Genomic DNA, 24,034 nt, shown 5'->3' on the forward strand with positions numbered 1-24,034 from the left:
TTTAAAAGGTTTGTGTCAAGTATTTTGTCTTTGTTGATACCTGAAATATCACTTTAAATAAACCATTTATTTTCAGACGTTGAATATTAAATGGGATACAATTTATCTAAAACTATTAAGTTTGTCTCCATTGAAGGGTTTAGAAACATAAAATTCAAAATTTTTGCTTGAATTTGAATTCACACAAAGAAGAACTCGTTTTTACATGTCTGCTTGTATTGGTCCAAAAAGCATTTAAGAAAGTTTTTTTTTTTGCATTAAATCATTTGTCAGAAATAAAACTGCAAAAAAAGTTGTTTTTTCTGTAAATATTTATCTGTTTATATCAGTTCATAATATAAAATACTTATAATAATATGATATTTTTTCTTATTTTTGTCATTTAAAACTTTCTATTTATTATTAATCACTGACATTGACCATAGAAAAAATTGATTTTTTCTATGGTCAATGTCAGTGATTAATAATAAATCATTAAATTATTATTTATTATATAAATCAATGAATTATAAAAATATAATTCAGCCTAGCAGCAGCACGGAGGTGCAATGGGTAGCACAATTGCCTCACAGCAAGAAGGTCGCTGGTTCGAGCCCTGACTTGGTCAGTTGGCAGTTTTGTGTGGAGTTTGCATGTTCTCCCCTTGTTCGTGGAGGTTTCCTCCGGGTGCTCCAGTTTCCCCCACAGTCCAAAGACATGCGCTATAGGTGAATTGATTCAACTAAATTGGCCGTAGTGTATGTGAGTGTGTGCATAAGTGTGTGGGTGTTTCCCAGTGTTGGATTGCGGCTGGAAGGGCATCCGCTGCGTAAAACAAGTCCTGGATAAGTTGGCGGTTCGTTCCGCTGTGGCGACCCCTGATTAATAAAGGGACTAAGCTGAAAAGAAAATGAATGAATGAATGAATGAAAGAAAAAGTAAGCAGTACAGTGGTGCAGTTGGTAGCGCTGTCGCCTCACAGCAAGAAGCTCACTGGGTCAAGTGTATGTCCTGGTCCTCCAGGTTGGTGGTTGAGCGTTGGGTTAATGACCCACCTCATAAAAATGAGATAATATGAAACACCAACACGGTGCAGCTAAATATCAACTTCGATATAAACGTCCTAGGAGTAAGTAAAAAGTAATGACCAATCATGGTACATCTTATAATATCTTATATTATTAAAATTTTTGCTGACAGTGGTTTGTGGTTAGTGGAAAACCTAGTTTGAAGTATAGTGGAATAACATATAATGAATATAACATTGCAGTAATATTTTAGGGCTGCATTGTGATCCCTAAAGACTTTTGTTTTAATATGTCTTCAAATGATTTGTGTCGTAAATTAGCCGGATAATATTTTTTGGGTTTTAAGGTATTACACTGAATGACATTTTAGTAGGTGTCTTCTGTAAATACTGGTAAAATATACATTTAAACACTTAAAGTGTCAAATGTATACATGCTCACAGTTTGATTTATATATAGTTATTGGAGATAAAAACACAATTGTTTAAGTTGTTTTGTATATCCAATGAAAAATCTCTGTGTACCATACATCTGTTAGTAAATGTGGAAATTTATGAAGTAAATATATATTATATATATATATAATATATAGGCTAAATACAAATGTTTGAAACCCCCTTTTCGGCTTGGACACACATTAGTCTTAAATCCATATTAGAGGAAAGGATCCCAAAAAGTTTGGGACTTTTGACAACCATAAGCAGCATTGTTAACCTATTACACTGCTTTACCAGTATGGGACACTCTCCGCATGCTGAGTTCAAGGAGGCGGGTTTATTTGCCCGGCACGGTGACGTTCAAAGCCCTCCATAACCCCTTCTTTGACTCACACTCTATGACAACTTCCTCCAGTCCGCGCACCCGCTTTTCCTTTATTGTTGCCCTAAACTTGAAGCGGTTACAGTTACAGTGTTTGCGGTACCTTTAAGCCGCGTCCGTTTCGCCGTGACAGGACTCGAGTATAACCAGGCGATGGCCTTTTCCAAAGCAATGTGGCAATGTGTCACTTGTGAGAAAATAACGCGGTGATGGCATCGGCTGTGCTGTACTTAAGGCTCTTTCTATCTGTTCCCCCGTACTGCATGCTATGGAGTCCGTGTCGACATGGAATTCGTCCGGGAATTACATTAGGCGTCTTCAGTGCTTTTACGCGTCGCAATGCTGCGGTAAATCTTCCATGAGGATCTGTGAACTGCGGGCATAACGAAGACCAACACCACCATCATGTCTGATCGGAATTACTGGACGGTGTGTCCAAGTTATAAAAGTCAATTCGTTTCAGGAGGTTTAGTCAAACGACCTAAAAGGTAATGGGACATATTACTGTATGTTTTCATTGTGGTTATTTATCAATGTTCGTCCGCAGAACTTGCCTCAACTTGAAAAAATTCCACAGGCGCCAGCGCCAGAAATGTGCTTGGTAATGTAGACTGTTAAAAAACGAAATAACTTGTGAAATATGAGATAATGTGTGCTTTAACGACCTCCCTGTGAACAGCATATACTTTGTTTTTCCACCCAGTTGTTTTTTGTTTCCGATAGTAAACGTGGCCCATGTTCGGCTGAGCGTCTGCTGCTCCTCATTGTCCTGTTGGCGGTGGATTGCTAGTGTTTAATGTTTATATACAGTCCAGCCGTCTGTATGTGGGGTTTGTGATGACTGTGCCATTTAATTATATGTTGGTTTTAAGTCTTTGTCAAGTTAAGTATAGTTAGTGTATAGTACTTAGGCTAAAGTTAATCAGAAGTTGAATGGGCGTTGAGGCTAAATAAGGCGCTTATTGTTTTAATATTTAATGTAATATACGGCTCAGCATTCTGTTAAATAGTTTGGGAGATAAACTAATACAAGAAACATTTTTAAATGTGCAGATATCTGCTAAATAATTAACTTTTTTACTAATTAATGTAATCATCTCAAAATGTACTCACCCTTTGGTCATTCAAGATACAGATGAGTTTTTTGTAGAAGCTCAAAGATTTATAGCTGGAGGTCAGATTGGTCTTTGGATATTCATAAAATGTAAGTCAACAGCTACCTACACTTTTAGAGTTTAAAAAACATACAGACAAACCAAAATTATTGCCTCTCCCCTGAAGTCTTATAAAGCAAAGTAATTTATCTGTGTGTTGTTTACATTACAATTTTTAATCCACAGACTCAGTAATAGGGCTGGGCGATTAATCGAAAAGTAATTAAAATCGACATTCAGAACCTGTAATCGATCTATTTTATCCAGGTCATTTTTTTCAGTTACTTTCACATGACGCCACTCTGTGTTAATGCTACTTTATACTTCTGCGTTGAACGCATGGGTATGGTCCGGCGCAGCCTTCTTGTGGTTGCATACTTTGTGAGAACATTACATGTGAGAATATTTTTTGTACAAAACATATCAGTGAATTATGAGGGCAAAAAAATGAAATAAATAAAGTAATTGTTCATTAATCGTAATTGAGTTAAAAAGTTCAATTAATCTGGATTTAGATGAGTAGGCCAAATCGCCCAGCCCTACTCTGTAAATGGTTCTAATTGCATTCACTAGGGTCATAATTGAAACTTCCTGTTGCACAATGATGTGTTTGTCACATGAGAACTGGCTCTTGGTCAGTTGGAGCTACCAGAATAAACAGCAAAAAGTATAGTTTTAATAAAAATGCAACACAGCCACTGTTTTGTAAACAAACAGCATCAGCTCATGTGACAAATACATAATTATGCAACAAGAAGCTCATTTTCAAGACTGCTTTGAATGCCCTCAAGATCATTTGTTGAATCTGTGTGGATTTAAAGATAATGTTTTTGCACAGGTTAATATTTTCATTTAATTAGACACCAGTGTCTTGTCAGGAGCCATGTGTATTAATAAAAAAAAAGTGCCTGGAGGAGTTGAGTTTTATTTTATGAATGACTAGAGTCTGGCTATAAAGAATAGCTTAATACATCCAGGCCAATAGGTGCCAGTATAAAGTTTAGAACCCCTAAGCCTTTGGATAAAATAGAGTCAGCTAAACAACATTGTTGTCTAAACTACATTGTTGGTAAATTAGATTACACTTTTAAAGAAGTTGAAGACACTTAACGTTGCTTAAGTCAGTGGTCCTCAACCTTTTTATTAGGTCATTGCTTGACAATTTTACGGCAGAATGAGTGGGGGTGGGGGTGGTGACGAGCTGATGGTTTATTGATGGATAAAATGACAAAGCACTGCAGTGTTTGGGTGTTCTGTGTTTGTCTGAGATATAATTAGTTGACCAAAATGTGTAAATTCTATACAAGCCGAAGCTCATTGGTCAGTTCTTGTCACGTGACTCGCGGTGCACTCATTGGGTTCATTCAACTGGGTGCGTCTGGAAAATCACGCCGCTTGGGCACGCAAGCCGCGCTAACTCGCACATCTCTATTGAAAATAACGAACTTTCGCAAACTCTAGAAAAGACGCGATATGTGAAAGGCCCCTAAAAGGCCACCGCCATTTGCGATCTCCAGCAGTTGATCTTCTTGCACAGACATGGTGGATTCACCTGATTTGTTGACAAATGGGTTGCAGATCCATTCCTTGGCAGTTTGTGGGTTGTTTTCTGGGCCTTTTCTCCTTCGCAAAGAAACTTTCCAAAGACGTCTGTATCTTACTTATTTTTGCTGCCTGTGGGTTAAAATTGGGCACTCAAGTGAGCGAGATGTAAGCGAGAAAATACAGTCATTTTTCAAAATAAAAGATTGTTCAGACTCAGATAATAAATAAAATGGAAATAATTCATGATTTTTTTGTGCGGCCTGGTACCAATTGAGGCCTGGAGGTTGAGGACCACTGGCTTAAGTTACACCACTTGTGAAATAGTTATATAAATGCTACATTTAAGACTGGTCCGGTACTAAGAACGGCATTCATATAGAAGCCTGTAATAATAATAATGAGGGCTGTAAACATTGTGTTTTTAACAAATGTTTTCTTTCCTCAGTAACCGAAACAAGAGGAAGAGTCTGGCTCCCTCACCTACTCTATCAAGACCTCTCTCACCCCTTCATTTGCCAACTGGTAGCTATAATTACTTCTCTTGTAATTAAAATAATGATAGATGTTTGATTCACAGTGTGCCTGATGATAAACGTGGGGTAGCGTAATATGCTTACACATCCATCCCACTGTTTGAATATTCCAGTGCCAGTATCACTATGTCAATAAAGCCTGTCAACTGAGTGCTAGTCAATACTCAACCACTTTGGCATCCAATGACTATATAAACCAAAGATAATGTGCATGCTGACCATGAACGGTGTGTTTTCTACAGGCAGCAGTCCACTGGACAGTCCCAGAAATGTCTCTGGCAGTCCATCTGTCAATTTTCCATTCATACGGAGGTAAGAGCTGAACTACAAGCTGTCCAAATGTATACATATTAGTCATTTATGCAATTTTATCTGTCTTTTCATAACAGCAGTATAAAAGCAAGGATTTAGGGTGCAAAGGTTTTTAGCTGGCCAGTAGAATTCTGCATTCGCTGTAGCTGCCCTTAAGGCTGTACCGGGAATGGGAAGCTTGGCATTTGTCACAGCAATTAGAGTGAAGTCAGTGTGTAGCCTCATTACTTTACGCTGTCGTGATTATGCACTGAGGCTCCATCCGCTTTTATTAATGCTTGCTTTAAATGATGGGACCCTACCAGGCCTGTACTGAGTTGCTTTAGGTTGTATTTAATGTGTCCTGGATGGGTAAAGATGCTCAAGATCTTAACTAGAGCACTCTTCATCTCTTTTTTGACGTTTTATTGAAATCTGTCCAGACATTAAAGGAACACTCCACTTTTTTTTCACATCTAAAGTCACCTACGCTTGAATTTTGCAATTTTAAAAATCTATTTAGCCAATCTCAGAGTCAGACCGGAGCACTTTTACAGGGTGTCCGCGGGGGTCTTAAAATGTATTAAAAGTTGATAAATCAATGTAGAGAAATTTAAAGCCCTTAAAAAGTCTTTAATGCTATTTTGCAAAGGTATTACATTTTATATAATTTTTGATTATGTAATGTATGGTTGTATGCTAAAGTCTGCCTGAATTAAATCTGCGAATATCAGGATGCCGTGTAGTTTATGAAATCAATGAAATCATACTAGATTTGACATCATGCTGCTTTGTTTACTGCAGTAATCAAGGCAACACCATTATTTCTGCAGCTCTATAGGCGCCAACCTGCTGAATTAGCTAGATTTAATAGATTTCTATTCAGTATATGAATAATGTTTTAGTTTTGAATTAATTTCTTACATTATTATTTAGTAAATATACTGCAAGTTAAAATCTCACCAGTGTTTCTGGTTGAAATGTGGTTATAAGGTCTTTAAAATATATGGAAAGAGTCTTAAAAAAGGTCTTAAAAGGTATTGAATTTTACTCTCGGATTCCTCCATATCAGAGATGTCAAACTCAATTCCTGGAGGCCGCAGCCCTGGAGTTTAGTTCCAGCCCTGCTTTAACACACTTACCTGTAGGTTTCAAACAAGACTGAATGACTTAATTAGTTTGATCAGCTGTGTTTAATTAGGGTTGGAACTTAACTGTGCAGGCCTGCGGCCCTCCAGGAATTGAGTTTGACATCCCTGCTCTATATACTCTGTTTTAGCTTAGCTTAGCATAGGTCATTGAATTGATAGCAATTCAATCTATTGACATAGAACATTAGCATCTACACTAGGGTTGGGTGATGTCAACCAATTTGGCATCGTACGATGGCTAATGTGAAACACCGCGATGGACGATGGCATCATCGTCATAGGCGGCGGTGAATTATTTCTTTATGAATAATTAATACATTATTTGTAGCCTACCGTTTCAACTACCTGACCCGCATAGTCTTTGTTTTACCTATAACCAAACATAAATAAATAAAGATAAGTCGCACAATAATTACCACCTGTCAATCATTTTGGACTCTGGCATGAATAGGCAGAGTGATGTGTTGTTACAATAGCGTTGACAAACTTGGTTGGTAAAAAAACGTCCACAACAAACAGTATCTGAGGTTTTCGCTAAAATTACTACATACAAACATGAAAGCGAACGATTGAAGCAGTGTACTGACACCAGAAAACGGTGAAATAGTGCTATTCCAACAGTCTTGTGAAACTGTATGATCGCCGAAAAATAAAATATCGCAATATCAGATTTTTCCAATATCGTGCAGCTCTACTGTCTTATGTTTAATAATTGCTATCCTTGGTATATACACTGCAGTTTAATAAATGTGTGCTCAATATTTTTGTTTATTTGTTTAAAATTGTTTTATATTTTGTTTAACTTTCTGTTGATATAAGTCCTGAAAAATGTATTGCAGTTACCAAAAAATAGTTAAAATAATCAAGGATTTTTTTTTCTTAATGATATTTCAAAGTATTATTGTATGCATGGTATTTTTGTGTTAGTATATCAAATAAATGCAGCTTTGGTTTCAGTTTTGATCCCAAAATTTTCAATGGTAGTTTTGTGACAATAGCAGCTTGATCTTTCATGTGTGGCTGAAACAAGATGCTCTTTTATTATTCAGGGATTAATATAACCTTGACTTTAATCTATCTGTAAAGAGACTCCTTATTGGCATATGATGGTGTCTTCCTATTTCTCTGCCCTGTTTTAGACCAGACACACGACGGTGGTCTGTGGCGTCTGTCTCGTCTGGATATGGAACAAACCCACCCAGTTCTGCTGTTTCAGTGAGTGGGCCCCCTCAGTTATTCTGAAAATCTCTCTTTGTTTTTCTTTTCTTGAGCCATCAATCCATTTCATCTGCAGTGTTTTCTTTATATGCGCAAAGTATGCACAGAGCAGATGTGTTTGACTTGTGTATACGCAAAAAATATATCAAATATACTATTATATTTTGCACGTTTACTGTTAACTAGTTACTTGACTGTTTATTAGTACTTGTTAAGCACATATTTCTGCTTTATTCTGTATAACATTATCACATTGTAGATCTCTTTACCCGACCCCAAACTGAACATCTACAGCTATTATCTTACTTGCTATCAGAAAGCAGTCCTGTGGAGCTTAATTGATTGTAAATATGTGTTCAGTAATGGAAAGTGTAATGAAATGTTTCATCTGAACGCTATTTGTTTTTAATTTTAGAGAGAAGTATAGCTACAGTACTAATGCAGTACATTAGAGAGTAGAGAGAGAAATGCGCAGTATGGTGTATATAAATATATGTATAAAAAAAGTATATATATATTATAGAGACTATATATAATTTATTTTACTATTTTTTTTGTGGAAACTGCACTGTAATTCCATTGTTCAAATCATTTGTTATTTAACTTGTTGATTTTTAACTACAGTATTAATCCTTGTGGATAATTTCCAGTGGTGTGAATTGATTTATATTTGTCTTCCCATCAAGAAAAGGAGGGGAAAAAAAAGCTCCTTTCTGTTTTGAAATGTTGTACAGCCATTCATGGCTTACGCGATGAGGTCAGCCTTGTTCAACAATGTCCTATTGAGTGAGTGTCAGAGAAGACTTTATTCGGAGGGAAACTGTGAAGCTTCTCTGGTTTCCTCCTCCCAGCGTTGCTCCAGTCATGTGCTCTTCTGCTCATTCTCTTGCACTGAGATTTCAGTTTACGCCTGGTCTTCAATTACCATCTATACCAAGCTACAATGGAAAATGTCCAATCCTGTAGTTGCCTTGCATAATTGCACAGACTAATAAGCAGCTTTGAATTGTCAGATGCTCGCCGCTTGTGTTTCATGCAATCTGAGAACTTGTGCCCAGCCTTGCTATGCAGGCTCTTGTATATTCATAGCTAAACAACTGTTGTATTTTTTACACACATCTATAAGAGTGATGCAGTAGGCACAAGTCTTTATGAAGTCTTTTTTTTAAGATGTATTTTTGTGAATCTGATCAGTAGTGGACAGCGTTATATGGATTTATATGAATAAGGGTTGTAAGCTTGTACACTTTTGACCACTTCTGGAGCTTGTGGAAAATACATTCAATCAGATTGCTTTTGTGGCGTAGATACTCTCACAGCTGATTGCATTTAAACAGTTACAAAAGACACTTGGCTCGGACACTCCAAGCTGACAGTCGTCCACTGGGCAGCGTCAAACACTCTGAGACCAAAAACTGAAGTGACAAAACTAAGCGAATGTCTCGTCAAGACAAGAGGGAAGACAAAGGACCTGGTTTTGATTTTGTCACATTCTTTAAAGTCTGTGTAACATGTCTGTACAAGCGCACCTTATTATTATTTAGGTGAACAATAAATCTGTGCGACTTAAAAGCTTAAAGATTTTTGGTAATCTTTAAAGTCTGGCCATTTGCTTCTGTGTTTAGAGGAGTGGTCCTCTCTTTATGTCAGTTTGACGACTTTAACCTAGAGCTTAGATCTGGCCCCCCAAAAAAAAAAAAAATCAAATTGCATGCACAAGCAGTGCATGTTATTTTCAGCGTCCATGTTCACAGATTACAGTTTTATACCGCATGCAGAAGCAGCGCGTCAGTGTGGAGCATGAGCAGAGCTGAAGCAGCAGTGTTGTGATCATTTCGGTGATTGGTCTATTTTTGCCACTGCTCTTGCTCAATTGAAGACAGTGCATTGATAATGACCATAAAAGCATTGAATGACAGTAAAAAGTAGCGATTTTACCCAATAAATACATCAATAAGATCCACAGATTTTTATTTAGTCAGTCAAATGAACTTAAATGATTAAAAAATGCAACAAATATTTGTTTGGCTTCGAACTACAAAACCAAATTAAGTTTTTTTGTATCAGTTATGTTTAAGTTGCACACTAGTTTGATGTATAAATATCATTATAAATATATTAGATAAATATTATTATAACTATAAGCCTACATCATGCGGACGCTGACGATCATGCTTGATTCCGGCCTGAAGATAGTGGCAGGGGTCGGTTTTGGGCGTAGAATCTAAAATCTAATTCAGCCATAATATTTTTAACCTTGGCCCTATTACTATTAGTTTGCTATGCGAGAATGATGCGCAAAAAGAAAGTTCCTACTCAATATTTTTGTTTCAGTTGGTAGTACATTAACATGTTAAAATAAGTCTCAGCCACTTTTGGTTCACACAGACTTTAAATATTTGCAATAAATTAATATTTGCAAATGATATGGAATATCAGATTCTCAGACATATTTGCACGAGAGAATTCTTCTGTGATCATTTTAAATGTTCCTATTTAAAACTGGACACACTGAGGAAGGCATTGTGCCGAAACGTCTATATTTTGTATCACCTGAAGAATGTAAAATAAACTATACAAAGCATTTTATTCAGTGCCAATCATGACCTTCTGAATATTATTTAAAGCTGGACCCTTCTAGTTCGTTATATATATTGTGGCAGCAGTGAACACTCTGATTAGCTGTTCAAACCAAAAACTAAAGTGGCGAAACTAAGCAAATGACGCAAGTCAAGAGGGAACTCAAAGAATCTGGCTTTTATTTTGTCCGATTTCTTAAATGCTGCTTTATTTATGGTTTGTATGTGTGCAGAACTAGCTCCGGTTTCTCTTTGTGGAAAGACAATACAGACACTTCCACCTGCAGATATGGAAAATACATCCTCTCACACAGGCCCAGAATCTACTTCCTTGTTTTAGTTTTCTGTTTGGTACGTGCAACATTTTGGTCCAGATGGAACCAAGCACCACTAACTCTTTGACGTCGGTTTGCTGTGTCCTGGACTTTTCTCGCTGCTTTCTTAATTAATTCATAAACATTACTGGAAATGGGCTCACAAGACTAAATTGTAAGTCTGGTTTGAAGGTGAAAATGTAATATTTTCTCTTACCAGTCCTAACTAATGTGAGCTTGCGGTGTTTGACATAGATTTTCAAGTATCAGTGCAGAAACTGAAGCTGCTTTTCTTTTGTGTTCATGTATAAATTGCACAAACGTATTTCGCAGTATTGGTTCAAAAGATCAAGAAAGTCTATAGTATACACACACCCGCCCATAGACCTTGCACTTAAAGAATTGTATAAATCTGTCAAAGGTGGACAAATGAGACATTTACAACAGCAGGTTGTCTCCCTTATCTGATCTGATAGAACGAAGCACATCCTAAACATCTGAATCTTGCTTTGTTTCTCTCTCTCTTTCTTCTGCTCTAGTCTTCCTCCTCCTCACAGGAGCTCCTGCACCAGCTGCCCTCTCAGCCCACCCCAGATGACCTCAATCGCCTCTTCAAGCATTTCAGGAGCACAGAGAGTGTGGCAGATGAGGATGGACAGCCCTCTCGGTTCCGTCCTCGCTCTCGCAGTCTGAGGTTTCTGCTTGCTCATTCAGCTAATATGTCAAATGCAGCATTTTCCTATAGAGAGAAAGCAGTTAGCTGGTGAATGTTTGCTGTACATTTGTAACTTCAGAGTTTCTTGATGCCAATTGAATAAGGATGAAGGATTAGTTTGGCCTGTACATGCCAAGGCATTACTCACTCTCGCAAAGCTGTGGGCAAAAGTTTGCAAACAGCGTATTTTAATTAGCTAATGCTTGACAATCCGCTCAGTGTGGACAGATTTGGGCAGATTTGTTGGTTTATGCAGTTAGAGTGATTAATCACTCTGGCAAGTTTGTCTTAACCTGTAAGGAACTTGAAAAGTATGGTGATATGATAGCTCACTACTATAGTTTTAAGGTATAATTCATGCAAAAATAAAAACTGACATAATTTACTCATCCTCTACTTGTTTTAAACTTATATGAGTTTTGTGACCCGAGTTCGATTCCCTGCCAATTTTTTTCGTTTCTCTCTCTGCTCCTCATGATTTCCTGTCAATACTCTCCACTTTCCCTAATGGTGCTTTCACACCAATCGTGGGTTAAGCGCAAAGTGCAAGTGATTTACATGTTAAGTCAATGCAAAGACGTGAATAGACATCTTGCAGTGCGACAGAGACATTGCTCGAGTTGGAAAATCTGAACTTCAGCGGAAATTCGCACTGCGTTAACCAAACATGAGCTTGCTCTTGTAATGTAATGTAACGTGTGTATTTATATAGCGCATTTATCGTGTATGGCCATACACCCAAAGTGCTTCACAATCATGAGTAGGATCTCTCCACACCACCACCAGTGTGCAGCATCCACTTGGAGGATGCAACGGCAGCCAAAGTATAACAACACCAGTGTGCTCACCACACACTAGCTATAGGGGAGTGGAGATGCAGTGATAGATGTCAAGTGGAGATGCCAATTCGGTGGATGGGGATGATAGGGAGGCCATGATGGATAAGGGTAGATTCAGGGAATTTGGCTAGGACTCCAGGGTTACACACCTACTCTTTACAAAAAGTGCTATGGGATTTTTAATGACCACAGAGAGTCAGGACCTCGATTTAACATCTCATTCGAAAGACGGCGCCCACTGACAGTATAGTGTCCCCTTTACTTTACTGGGGCATTAGGACTCCTTTACTTTACTGGGGCAAATGCCCCCTGCTGGCCTTACTAACACCACTTCCAACAGCAGTCTAGTTTACCCATGTGGTTTACCATCCAGATACTGACCAGGCTCAGCCAATTTGGCATCATACGATGTCTAAAGTGAAACATCGTGATGGACGATGCCATCGTCGTTGTAGGCGGCAGTGAATTAATTATTTATGAATAATTAATTCATTACGAATTAATTAGTTGTAGCCTACTGTTTCAACCTGACCCACATGGTCTTTGTTTTATCCATAACCAAATCATAAATAAATAAATATTACATAAAGATTAAATAAAGTTACACACAAATTACCACCTGCCAATCGCGGGACTCTGGCATAAATAGGCAGAGTTATCTGTATCGTTATAATGGCGTCAACAAACTTTGTTGGTGAAAATGGTGCACAACCAACAGGAACCAACCAACAGTATCTGAGGTTTTCGCTAAAATTACTAAGTACAAGCATGAAAGCGAATGATTAAAGCAGTGTACTGACGCGGTGACACGGTACCTGATAGATTCAAAAGACAGAAGAGTCGTTAGATAGAGACAAGATTAATTAAATATCACGTTTAACAACTATAAAGTGACGCGATCCAGCGGTACATGGTTGATAAACTGTCCGACGTGCACTGCTCTCTGGGGGGACTGCTGGAGCTCAGATGCTGCAGCACATGAGAGTTTGTGGATCATTTTCATTCTAAAATGCCGTTTAAAACTAAGACGTATTAGTGTAAACGGGGCCTATGTGTGTACTTTTATTTGTGCGGGTTGTTGCTGCGAAGGGGGCGGGGTGGAGGATTGCGATGCCGGCTCAGCATCATGATGTCTATCGGCGATGGATGATGTCATCATCTATCGACCCAACTCAGACACAGCGTTGAGTGAATCTAGACTGTTTTTCAATCTTCCTAAAGCACAGAAAGCACAGCTACTATCTCAATAAAATCCATGTTAGCCATTTAGCAACGAAGCTAGAGTCACCAGGCAGACAGAAGCCCTGCCCATGACGTGAATCCGCATCTATTGTAAAGTGAATTTGATGCGCAAATGAAGGAAACTTAAAAAGGAGTTGACTGAAAATATTCACACATCTATTTCCAATTGAATAACGGGATTTATTCACACATGCTACGTCTGGTGTATAGCATTTGCTATGACATATAGCAACACATGCTATGTGATTGGGTTAAACCAGCTCTTTCTCATGAATGCATGTGGAGAAATGCTCAGAAACGTTGACGTTACTTCATACTGTTTAGTCCTGGCAGCCAATTACCACTTTTAAAAGAACGCAACGGTCTTCTATTACGTGACATTGCTTCAACGTTGCTTTTCAAACCAAAAAACTTTAAATTTCCTATAAAAATGCAAAAAATACCAATTTCCATTTCCTAATAAAAAGTTATGAGTTATATATTACTGTTTTAAGCAATGTGTAGCCTACATTTTAAAATCTCAAAAATGTGTTTGGGGGTTTTGTGAGAGTTTCAAAAATATATTTTATTTTATTTGGTTTGGTGTCATTTCAATTTTAGTTAACAGTGACGACATTAATCACACAAGGAACTTTATTCTTTTCTGGCTCAGACATTTTAAATGCAAGAGAAAAGAAGAAAGACCTTCACAATTCTTTTTTTTGCTCTGCAGAGGAAAGTCAGTAATGCATGGTTTAAAATGAAATCAGGATGAGGAATTAATGACAGAATTTCATTTGTTTGTACGTAATTCTGAAAGTAAATGTGCATGAACACCAATGCAATTTAACTGACGTATCTTTTTTTTTTTTTTTTTTTAGCCCTGGGCGGACATGTGGCTCCTTTGATAATGAAATCGTGATGATGAATCACGTTTACAAAGAACGGTTTCCAAAGGTAATTAAGTTCAGACATTTACATTTTTTCCACCACAGACACGGATGCCACGTCATGTCATCACATGCTGTTTACTTTGTTTAAATTGAGGCTGTAGGAAAATTGGAGCCCTGGTTGGTCCAAACAAAACAAATGACAATTGTCACCTTCAACGTCTCAGTTTTTTTTTTATCACTCTTCCAGGCTACGGCTCAGATGGAGGGGCGTTTGCTGGCAGTGATTGCAGACTATTCTCCAGACAGCGCTCCTCCTCTCGCTGATGGAGTGCTGGGCTTCATTCAACACCAGCTGGTCGAGCTCGTCCGAGACTGCCTTGAGAAGTCCAGAAAGGGCCTCATCACGTCCAGCTACTTCATGGAGCTTCAGGAGAAATTAGAAAATTTTCTCCATGAGGTACAAAAACCTATTGTGCAACTGTGATTAATTTTAAAAATGTGTTATTTATTATGTTGGTGCATTAAAAAATGTTTTGCACAGGAATATAAATGTCACAAAAATACTATAAAAAGATGCAGCCTCTGACTTCTATAGAAGGAAAAAAGACAAGAATTTATTCCACTTTTCAAAAACATAAAAAAAAAATTATTTTACTGACCCCAAACTAGCAAAAGGTAGCATATGTCTCAATTAGATATTGCTAAACCAACAATAAACCAAAAATATCCATATTAAGTACGGATTTTATTTTGTCTAGAGTAGGGTAAATTGCATATAAAAGTAGTCAACTGCATAGGCCTGTCACACTAATCAATATATGGACTTATCGCACAGCACATGCACATGACCTCATTCATTTTTGCTGATGCATATATATCGCCCATATATAAAAACTATTCTAGCAACATTTTTAGATGATTGTGCATTATCTCTATTAGAGATGTCAGTGTCAGTATGGGTAAAAAAAAACACTAGTATTTACTATAAATCACGATAGTATCATTTCATGGGGATGCCTGATATCTGAAACTAGATCTGGTAGCAGATATTGCAGCCTCTTGCACCTTTTTCTCAACATTTATTGTTAATTGCTTAGGAAATGTGTTTTTACATTCAGATTCCAATGCCTAATTATGCATTCATTCATTCATTCATTCATTTTCTTTTTGGCTAAGTCTCTTTATTATTCTGGGGTCGTCATAGCAGACTGAACCGCCAACTTATCCAGCACATGTTTTACGAAGTGGATGCCCTTCCAACTGCAACCCATCACTGTGAAACACCCATACACACTCATTTGCCTAATTATTCAGTTGTTAAAATGACTATAGTTATATACTATATTAATGTTTTTTGGAAGAGTGTACTTGTGTTGTGGTGATATTTTATTGTCATTCTGGCATTACATGATAAGGGGAATAAAACGGTCTTAAAATGACAATAATACTGTTCATCGCAACATTTTGGTGCAATATATCGTACAACAAAAATCTTTATCATGACAAGCCTACAACTGCAATGCAATAAAATTTCTTAAAGGGTTAATTCACCCAAAAAATGAAAATTGTTATTATTAATTACTCATCCTCATGTCGTTCCCAACCAAGATTAAGATATTTTAGGTGAAATCTGAGAGCTCTTTTAGATCCTGACTCTGTCTTCAGACTTTAAAGTCCAGAACAATTGCAAAAAGTATCCTCAAAACAGGCTGTATACCTTCAGTGGTTCAATCCGAATATTATCAACGCTACAAAGGAAAAAGAATGCTTTACTGCATATTCAACAGTTTCTCTTCGGTGTCAGTATAGGGTACGTATTGCTCTCAGTCGTGATTCTCAAACAGAGGAAGTCCCGCATGGGCATTTTGGGTGGGGTGTAATAGCATTTCTTCTTTAATTGTGTGTTCATTATTGATCAATACACCTAATAAAGTTGTCCGGCCATAGGCGATGTCAGTATTTTGTTCAAAAAGTTCATCAGTGTTCGATCAATATTAACTATGTAATGCACCACGGGAACAGGTTAACATTTAAGCTGCCCAGATCTTTGATTCTGGCACAAATATTCATTGTTATTGCCCCGCCTGTTTACCTTGCCTTTCAGTTGTTGACTATGCTTACATCACTACCTTGCCAAGACTAGTCTTTTGACCAGGAAGTGTTTTTTTTCACCTGCTTTCTTCAAAGAATGTGTACACATGACCACTTGAAATCAGTTTTCTGGATTCATTAGGTGTGCTTTAACTAAAAGCTTAATATTTGTTTGATACTATAAAGAACAGAGAACATTTCCTCTAAATATCATAGAAGACTATTGTCATTTGGAAGAAACATAAGTAGTTTACTATAAGTTTTCAGGTCTTTGTTTTCATATGCATGTAACTTGACGGAAGAGCTGAATTGTGCTGTTAACATATGCTTGTTGCTATTACTAGATGCTTTCTGCTGTCACCAATGTCTGTTTTGTTGTTTGTTTTGTTTCTAAGAGGAAAGTGTGCCGCACATATTTACATACTCTTTTAAACACCAGTCTCAGCTCTGTGTGTGTGTTAATGCTGTGACGTTCACTTAACAGCGCACCATTAAAAAGGTATTTGAAACCCTTTTGCCCTGTAAGTACCCTGATGTACTCACGGCAAATGTCTATGCTTTTCTTTTTATTTAGGGGATAAAGGAAAGTTTCAAAATAACTAAGCAGCTGTATTCACCTTATTTTGCAATGCAGTAGTAAGCTCTTTTGCAATAGTTTTAGGACTTCTGCTTCATTTGCCTTCAGGGCTCTACAAACAAGCATGTTTATGACTCTACATAAAAATAATATTATAAAAAAAAAAACAGTTTGTAACATAAAGCAGAATAATAAGCTGTATTTTACAGTAAAAGGTGCGGTGAAATGCTTTGAAATGTGCGTTTTTATTTGATGTTTGACTTTCTCAACTGAAACACTAAGAGAGGGTGGGACAACAGCCAATAGTGTTTTGTTTTATCACCGCTCTGCCAGTTAGAGTGGTTGAGCTCAAGCGCATCAAGTGAGAAGTGTCTTGAAGGGGGCGGGGCTCGTAAGATACTAGAGAGCATTTGATTGGTTATGATCTAATGAGAAACTAGTTTGAAGTGACGTGAATAAAACTATTTAAAACTATTTTTAGGCGGCAGTCTCAAACTACAAACTGTACATGTTTATCAATTTCTAAACGTGAATTGTCACTGTTTTAGAGAACATTAGCGTATAGATATCTTAAAAACTAACAATACTGATCCTAACATCTAAAAATTTTTATTTTGTTTCATGGGAAATCAGTGGAAGTGAATGAGTATGGAAACAGATAATTGGGTTTGAATGGCTGCTCCTGCTGTAATGTGAAAGAATAAGGTCAATACAGTTAACAAATGTCCCGATACCACCCACACTACTGACAGTGGCATTTAAATATGTAAATATGTATTGCACACTTTCCTTTCAGTAGCTTGATAAACATGACTAGAAGAACAGTGGTGAGTAACAGCCATTCAAGATGTGTTTTAAAACAGCAACGATTTGCATGAGCTCTGCTATCTAGTCAGGTCACATCATGTTTATTCATCTAGCTATTTTTTATACAGCAATTTCTATTTTGCTTTGGGCCTTAAAGAGAAAGGTAACACAAAATGTTGATTTAAACTCACCCTTGAGTGTAGGGATGTAATGATTCATATTGTTGAAATCGATTGAGATATGAGAGGATTTAGATTGGTTGGCATGTCAGGCAAATAACGATTTTTGAACTGCAGGGATCATTGTGTTTATGGCAAACTCGCGTAACATGCGCAATATGTGGTGATCAGGTTGTATAAATAGTTTAATGTGGTGACGAGTGTACATGTAGATATTGAAGAAGTTCTATCTTTATTCAAACCACAGGAGTGCCAGCCACGGGAACCAATTATCTGGCCTGTCATCTCACTGGCAGTATGACAAACAATTTTCGGTCTTTGTTTATTGTCATCGATGTAGTTTTTTCATCAGTGCCGGACATTGTAAATGTGTAGAAATGCCCCCTCTTGCCAGAGATGGTGTATAGGCCATACCTGCCAACACTGCTGTTTTTCCCAGGAGTCTTCTAGATTTCAGAACCATCTCCCGCCACCCTCCCGTTTTATTATTTCTCTCGGAAAATTCCCTTAACTCCCATCTCCATCACAACCACCGGCACCCGACCCTCAGCATTTTGGTACGGTCTGTGAAACTCCCAGGTTGCCAACATTGGTATAGGAGCCGATCACAATGGGTGCCTGAAACACGCTTTATAGTACAGTTGCTGACACCACAGTACCCGGTTCTTAACAGTGTTATTCAGACACCTCACCCCCGAACCTAACCCCCCTGGTCTCCCGGATTTTCAGGGACAAATGTTGGCAGGTATGGTTTATGCTGAACTTGTATCCCACTCACTATCCTTTGGCTTTGTCCCTGAATATCAGGGGTCGCCACTCGCCACAGCGGAATGAACCACCAGTTACTCTGGCATATGTTTTTTGTGGTGGCACTTACAGTACAGCACAAAGTCTTCGTTTGTATTAATTAAAGCTACTTTATTCATATTAAACAAAGTAAGGAGTTGGGGGATTGTTTAAAAAATTGCTATTTAAATTTATTTGACAATCTGTTTTATTGAGAAATGTGCAGCATTTGAGAAATAATAAAAGATCACTTGTTCATTTCTTAAATAAAAAAGACTGAAAAAAATCGTTGAATCGTTACATACCTACTCGAGGGGTTTCAAAACTTTTAAGAGTTTCTGTTTCTGGCATAATATTAATGTTTTTGTTAAATATATTTGAGCAATAATAATAATAGGCTACTCATACTAACCTTTATTTTACATCTACAGAATCGTCAGAAAATCGTGATCTTGATTTTAAGCAAAAAAAATTGTGATTCTCATTTTAGCCAGAATCGTGCAGCTCTATGCTGTAGACCTGTAGCTATTGACTTCCATAGTAGGAAAAATTATTTGCTTGCACAAGAATTTATTTATTTATTGCAGAATTTATTCATGGTTTTTGGGTAATCAATCCCTTTAATACTGCAACAGCCTGTCTCCTTTTATATAAGCATGACCGAGAGCCTCATAACAACTTGAAATCTAAGACATTTTAAGACTAGATTTGATCAAGTGATTTTACCAGATGTCGTATTGGACATACAAGAATAACCCATTGTTTTTTGCTAAGATAAAGACCCTACTCAATGCTACTCAATGTACTGCACAATTCCTTACTCAGTAAAACACATTTTACTGGACTGTCCTGCTTTTAATGATTCCAGAAGACTTTTTTAATGAAAAGAACTCTCTTACATTCTTAGCACAGTGACACCAGAAAAAATCTAATTTTTTTCATATATTACAGGGTATTCGCGTGGTCTTAGAAAGTCTAAAAATGTCTTGCATGTCAAAAGGTAAATTTTAGGCCTTAAGTCTTAAATCTACTCAAATGTTGTTGTAGGTCTTAAATCTTTTTAAACAGGTCTTAATTTTCTTTTGATCACGTATCGCTACCCAATCCGGCCATTAACACCCGCCCATACAATCTCCAACAATCCATCTCGATAAAACTTTTAATTTAAAAATAGCATTTAGTTACTTTCCTTACAGTAACATTTGCTTAAAAGTTCTCTATTTATTTACTGCTGAGGATACTGACCTATATATATTATTATTATTATTATTATTATTGTAGACTGAAGTAATTGTCAGCTATGGTTTGTTCTATTCTTGGTAAGAGTTATAGCATTCGTAAATGTATATATTTTAAATTTAATAAAAAATATTCAAACAAAATGATTTTTATCATTGAATTATTAAGTGTATTACATTGTAAAAAGACAACGGGGCAATTGAAAATCTTTTCTAACTGGGATATTTGGGAAAAAAAAATCCTTGTAGATAAATTTTCATACATAATGGTCCTAGTCTAAAGTTCTACTTGGTGAAACCTGCAGAAACCCTGATGTTAGCGCTAAAAATCTTCTTTAATTTATGTATTCATTCATTTGTTGATTTTTAACTGTATATTTATTATTGAATTGTTCCTGCCATGAAAATAGCCTTGGTTGCTGACATGGCATTAAAAAATATATATATGACTGAGAGCCTCATGTCTCTTGACATACCACCCCAAAAGCCCTGTCTTATTCTTTTATTAAGCCTTATTGTGTCATGCTTTATATTTTCTGAAAATGACATCCAGCATGCCTCTATACAGGAGCATTGTGGCATTTTCATTGGTAAAGACAAACTTCAGCATGTTATATCTAAACGGGCACATGTTGTCCTCTGTTAGTTTTGAAGTAAACTGGCAGCTTTCATTCCTCATACCAAACTCCTGCTGTCATGTGCAGCTTTTGCCTGGAAGGATACTGAAGAGAGCACGCTAGTAGTCTGTGTGGCCTGGCAGTCGTGTCAACACTGTGAAGGCAGAGATGGTTAATTAGGGCAAGTGAGAGACTGTTTTGTCTCCCCAAGGAGTTTTTGCTTCATGCCTATGAAGTCATGAATAGCAAACGAAGGAAAGGGGCTGATCAAATGAAGCAAGAGGAAACAAGTCGTGGTGCAACAAATTCATTTCTAAGATGGTTGCTAATGGTTGTTTTTGGCATTGTTTCCTTCATTTCTTTATTTATGCAAATGAGGTTGTCGTTTTTAAATGTTTAGTGGAAAAGGGTAGCATTTTTATTTTGCATATCACAGTAGAAGTGCTGTCATATGGGTTTAGAATGATACAGCGTTAAATTCATAATGACAGAAATTCATTTTTGGGTGAACTATGCCTTTTTTCTTTAATGTCATTAGAAGCTTAAGGGGTTTTTATGCTCTTATTTCATGATTGCTTATCTCTGTCCCCACACTCTGAATTGGGTCACTTTTTTCTGTAACTTTTAGCATTTAAAAACACATTTTTTTTCCTCCCTTGTGCTTGCGTCCACCGATCTTCATGCAAAAATCTAGGTTGTTTTGTTTTCGAGCTCGTAAAGTTTATTTGCATTGGCCCTGAATGGTTTTTCTTTTACCCACAGGCATATGAGCGCTCTGAGAGTGAGGAAGTGACTGTTATTGCCAAACTCGTGAAGAAGATTCTCATCATTATTTCCAGGCCAGCAAGACTACTGGAATGTCTGGTAAAATGATGATTAACACTGTTTTTAAAAGTATATGTTTCACATTTATTTACAATTGACATTTCATGTTTTTGTTTTGTCTCATCATTTTTTATTTGTGTCATAATTTATCAGAGGTAGAAAGTAAAAAGGTATAAATGAATGAATGTATTAAAGAAAGAAAGTCAGAAAGTTAGTTACACTGCAAAAAAGGCATTTCTTACCTAGAGGTTTTGTCTTGTTTTTAGTCCAAATATCTACAAATTCTTAAATCAAGAGGCATTTTCTAGACAATAACAAATATTGTCTTGTTTTGAGAAATAATGTGCCCAAATTGAGTGAATTATTTCCCTAAAACAAGCAAAATATTCTGCCAATGTGTTAAGAAAAATTATCTTGTTTTAGATTTATATATATATATATATATATATATATATATATATATATATATATATATATATATATATATATATATATATATATATATATATATATATATATATATATATATATATATTAATATTAATATTATAGGTGGGCATAAATTAATTTCATTAATCTAGATTAATCTCGGAATTAATCTAGATTAAAATGCCTCATTTGAATTCTGCTGAAGGCATTCAGAATATGTGTGCGACCCAAATAATAAATCTTTGAGAATGGGTTTCTCAAGCCAGGTGGTGCATTAGACCAGGGGCTCATCTCCTGTTTCCAAAATGCACCACAAACTGCTTGAGAAACTGTTCTACTATGATAATTGGTTAACATGAATTTTGAACTTTAGGCCTACATAAGCTCCAAACAGCGATTTTTGATTTACCTTAATCTGACTAAAGTCACAACTGAACTAAACAGAAATTGAATTAAGACATGTGGAGTATGCATATATTAGTGGCATTATTGAAGTAAACACTGCAATCAAATTATTACCGTCATGTAGGACTTTTCACTATATTTTCCGACAAGATCCACACACTTGATCGGCTGTCAGTAAAAGACCGGACAAACACACACACATCGCGAAACACTGAAGTTTTTTTCTTTCCATTTGGCTTGCGTTATTAAATTTCATAACACACTCACCAGTCCATACTCCTTATTTGCGTCTAATACCCCAGTTTGTCACGAGGCATGAATGAAATGTTCATAACTTTTAAGTGAAACTGCCGAACTGCAGTTAAAGTCAGGCATCCTTCTGATTTGATTCAGAAGGGCACTTTTTTTTTGTCAGACGGCTCACTGGTCTGGTATACATCCGCGCTAAAATATCAAGTTGAAAGTCGTCATAGCTTGCGTAGAATAGACCCAGCTTTCAACCCAACTTTGAGAATAGATTAACGGCTATTATACAACTAATATATATATATATATATATATATATATAGTGTTTTCCTTTTTTTCAAAACTGTTCAGAACAAAACAAACAAAAAAAAAATTTCAAAGGAACATGCAAACAAAAAAGACATACAATACAAGTGTCAAAGATTACCGAATACAATCTTATTTACGTTCATGTTTATTGTTGATAAAATGTTGCTATATAAAATTTTGTTAAGGGTTACGTATCAAAGATCAACAGGCTCCAGATATACATAAATAAAAGCATCACAATAAAATTAAAACATTACATTTCTTCTCAACCATTTACCCTAGTAAGTTTTATAGACTCGTTGTCTCAAGGAAAGTGTCAGTACTTCCATATCATACACATCTTTTACAATATCGTGCCATTCACCTACAGATGGAGGATCTTCCTTGAGCCATTTCTTTGTAATGAACTTTTTGGTAGTTGTTAGTGGTGTATTTAGAAGATATGCATCATGTTTTGGTATTTTTAAAGAGTAAATTCCCAGGCACATAGTTTTAAAACTACATTCCAGATTCAATCCCATTATTGCGTTTATCTTTTATTCAAATCTTGTCAATTGGTGATTTTATTCAAATCTTGTCAATTTTTCGGGATGGTAATATTACAATCCCGAAAAATGTGGAAATGATCAGCCAGTACATTTCCACATTTTCTCCATCATTCACCTTTTTTGATCTCTAGTTTGAAATATTTTATTTTAGGTGTCATAAAGAACCTGATTACGTTTTTTCAAATAAATTCCCTCCATGACTCGGAGTTAATTTTGATCATCTGTTTCCCAAATAGTTAATTATTCCTCTTTTTTTTAAGTTATATTGGCTTCTATTTCCCATTAAACCCCCTTTGCAATTTTTTTTTTTTTTTTAAATATTTTCCAAATGATGTTTAACAGAGCAAGGAATTTTTCACAGTATGTCTGATAGTATTTTTTCATCTGGAGAAAGTCTTATTTGTTTTATTTCGGCTACAATAAAAGCAGTTTTTAATTTTTTTTAAAACAATTTAGGGTCAAAATTATTAGCCCCTTTAAGCTAATTTTTATAAAAACCATCGTTATACAATAAGTTGCCTTATTACCTTAACCTGCCTAGTTAACCTATTTAACCTAGTTAAGCCTTTAAATGTCACTTTAAGCTGTATAGAAGTGTCTTGAAAAATATCTAGTCAAATATTATTTACTGTCATCATGACAAAGATGGATTAAATCATTCATTCATTCATTTTCTTTTCAGCTTAGTCCCTTTATTA

The 24,034-nt window shown here is 36.4% G+C and overlaps 1 protein-coding gene across 3 annotated transcripts in view; it reads left to right on the forward strand.

Annotated features, from left to right (window-relative positions):
• The first annotated feature begins 1,838 nt into the window (after positions 1 to 1,838).
• The window catches only part of mast3a (microtubule associated serine/threonine kinase 3a), a 50,434-nt gene continuing 28,238 nt past the window's right edge, over positions 1,839 to 24,034 (forward strand). For all 3 annotated transcript variants that reach the window (XM_056475737.1, XM_056475753.1, XM_056475746.1), the window contains exons 1-8: positions 1,839 to 2,314; positions 4,971 to 5,047; positions 5,301 to 5,370; positions 7,640 to 7,715; positions 11,151 to 11,305; positions 14,268 to 14,343; positions 14,527 to 14,736; positions 21,337 to 21,438. In XM_056475737.1, the coding sequence (XP_056331712.1) occupies positions 2,232 to 2,314; positions 4,971 to 5,047; positions 5,301 to 5,370; positions 7,640 to 7,715; positions 11,151 to 11,305; positions 14,268 to 14,343; positions 14,527 to 14,736; positions 21,337 to 21,438 (849 nt within the window). In that variant the 5' untranslated portion in view covers positions 1,839 to 2,231. The remainder of the gene's footprint in view (positions 2,315 to 4,970; positions 5,048 to 5,300; positions 5,371 to 7,639; positions 7,716 to 11,150; positions 11,306 to 14,267; positions 14,344 to 14,526; positions 14,737 to 21,336; positions 21,439 to 24,034) is intronic.

This window comes from Danio aesculapii, chromosome 2, assembly GCF_903798145.1.
Source record: "Danio aesculapii chromosome 2, fDanAes4.1, whole genome shotgun sequence".
Taxonomy (NCBI): domain Eukaryota; kingdom Metazoa; phylum Chordata; class Actinopteri; order Cypriniformes; family Danionidae; genus Danio; species Danio aesculapii.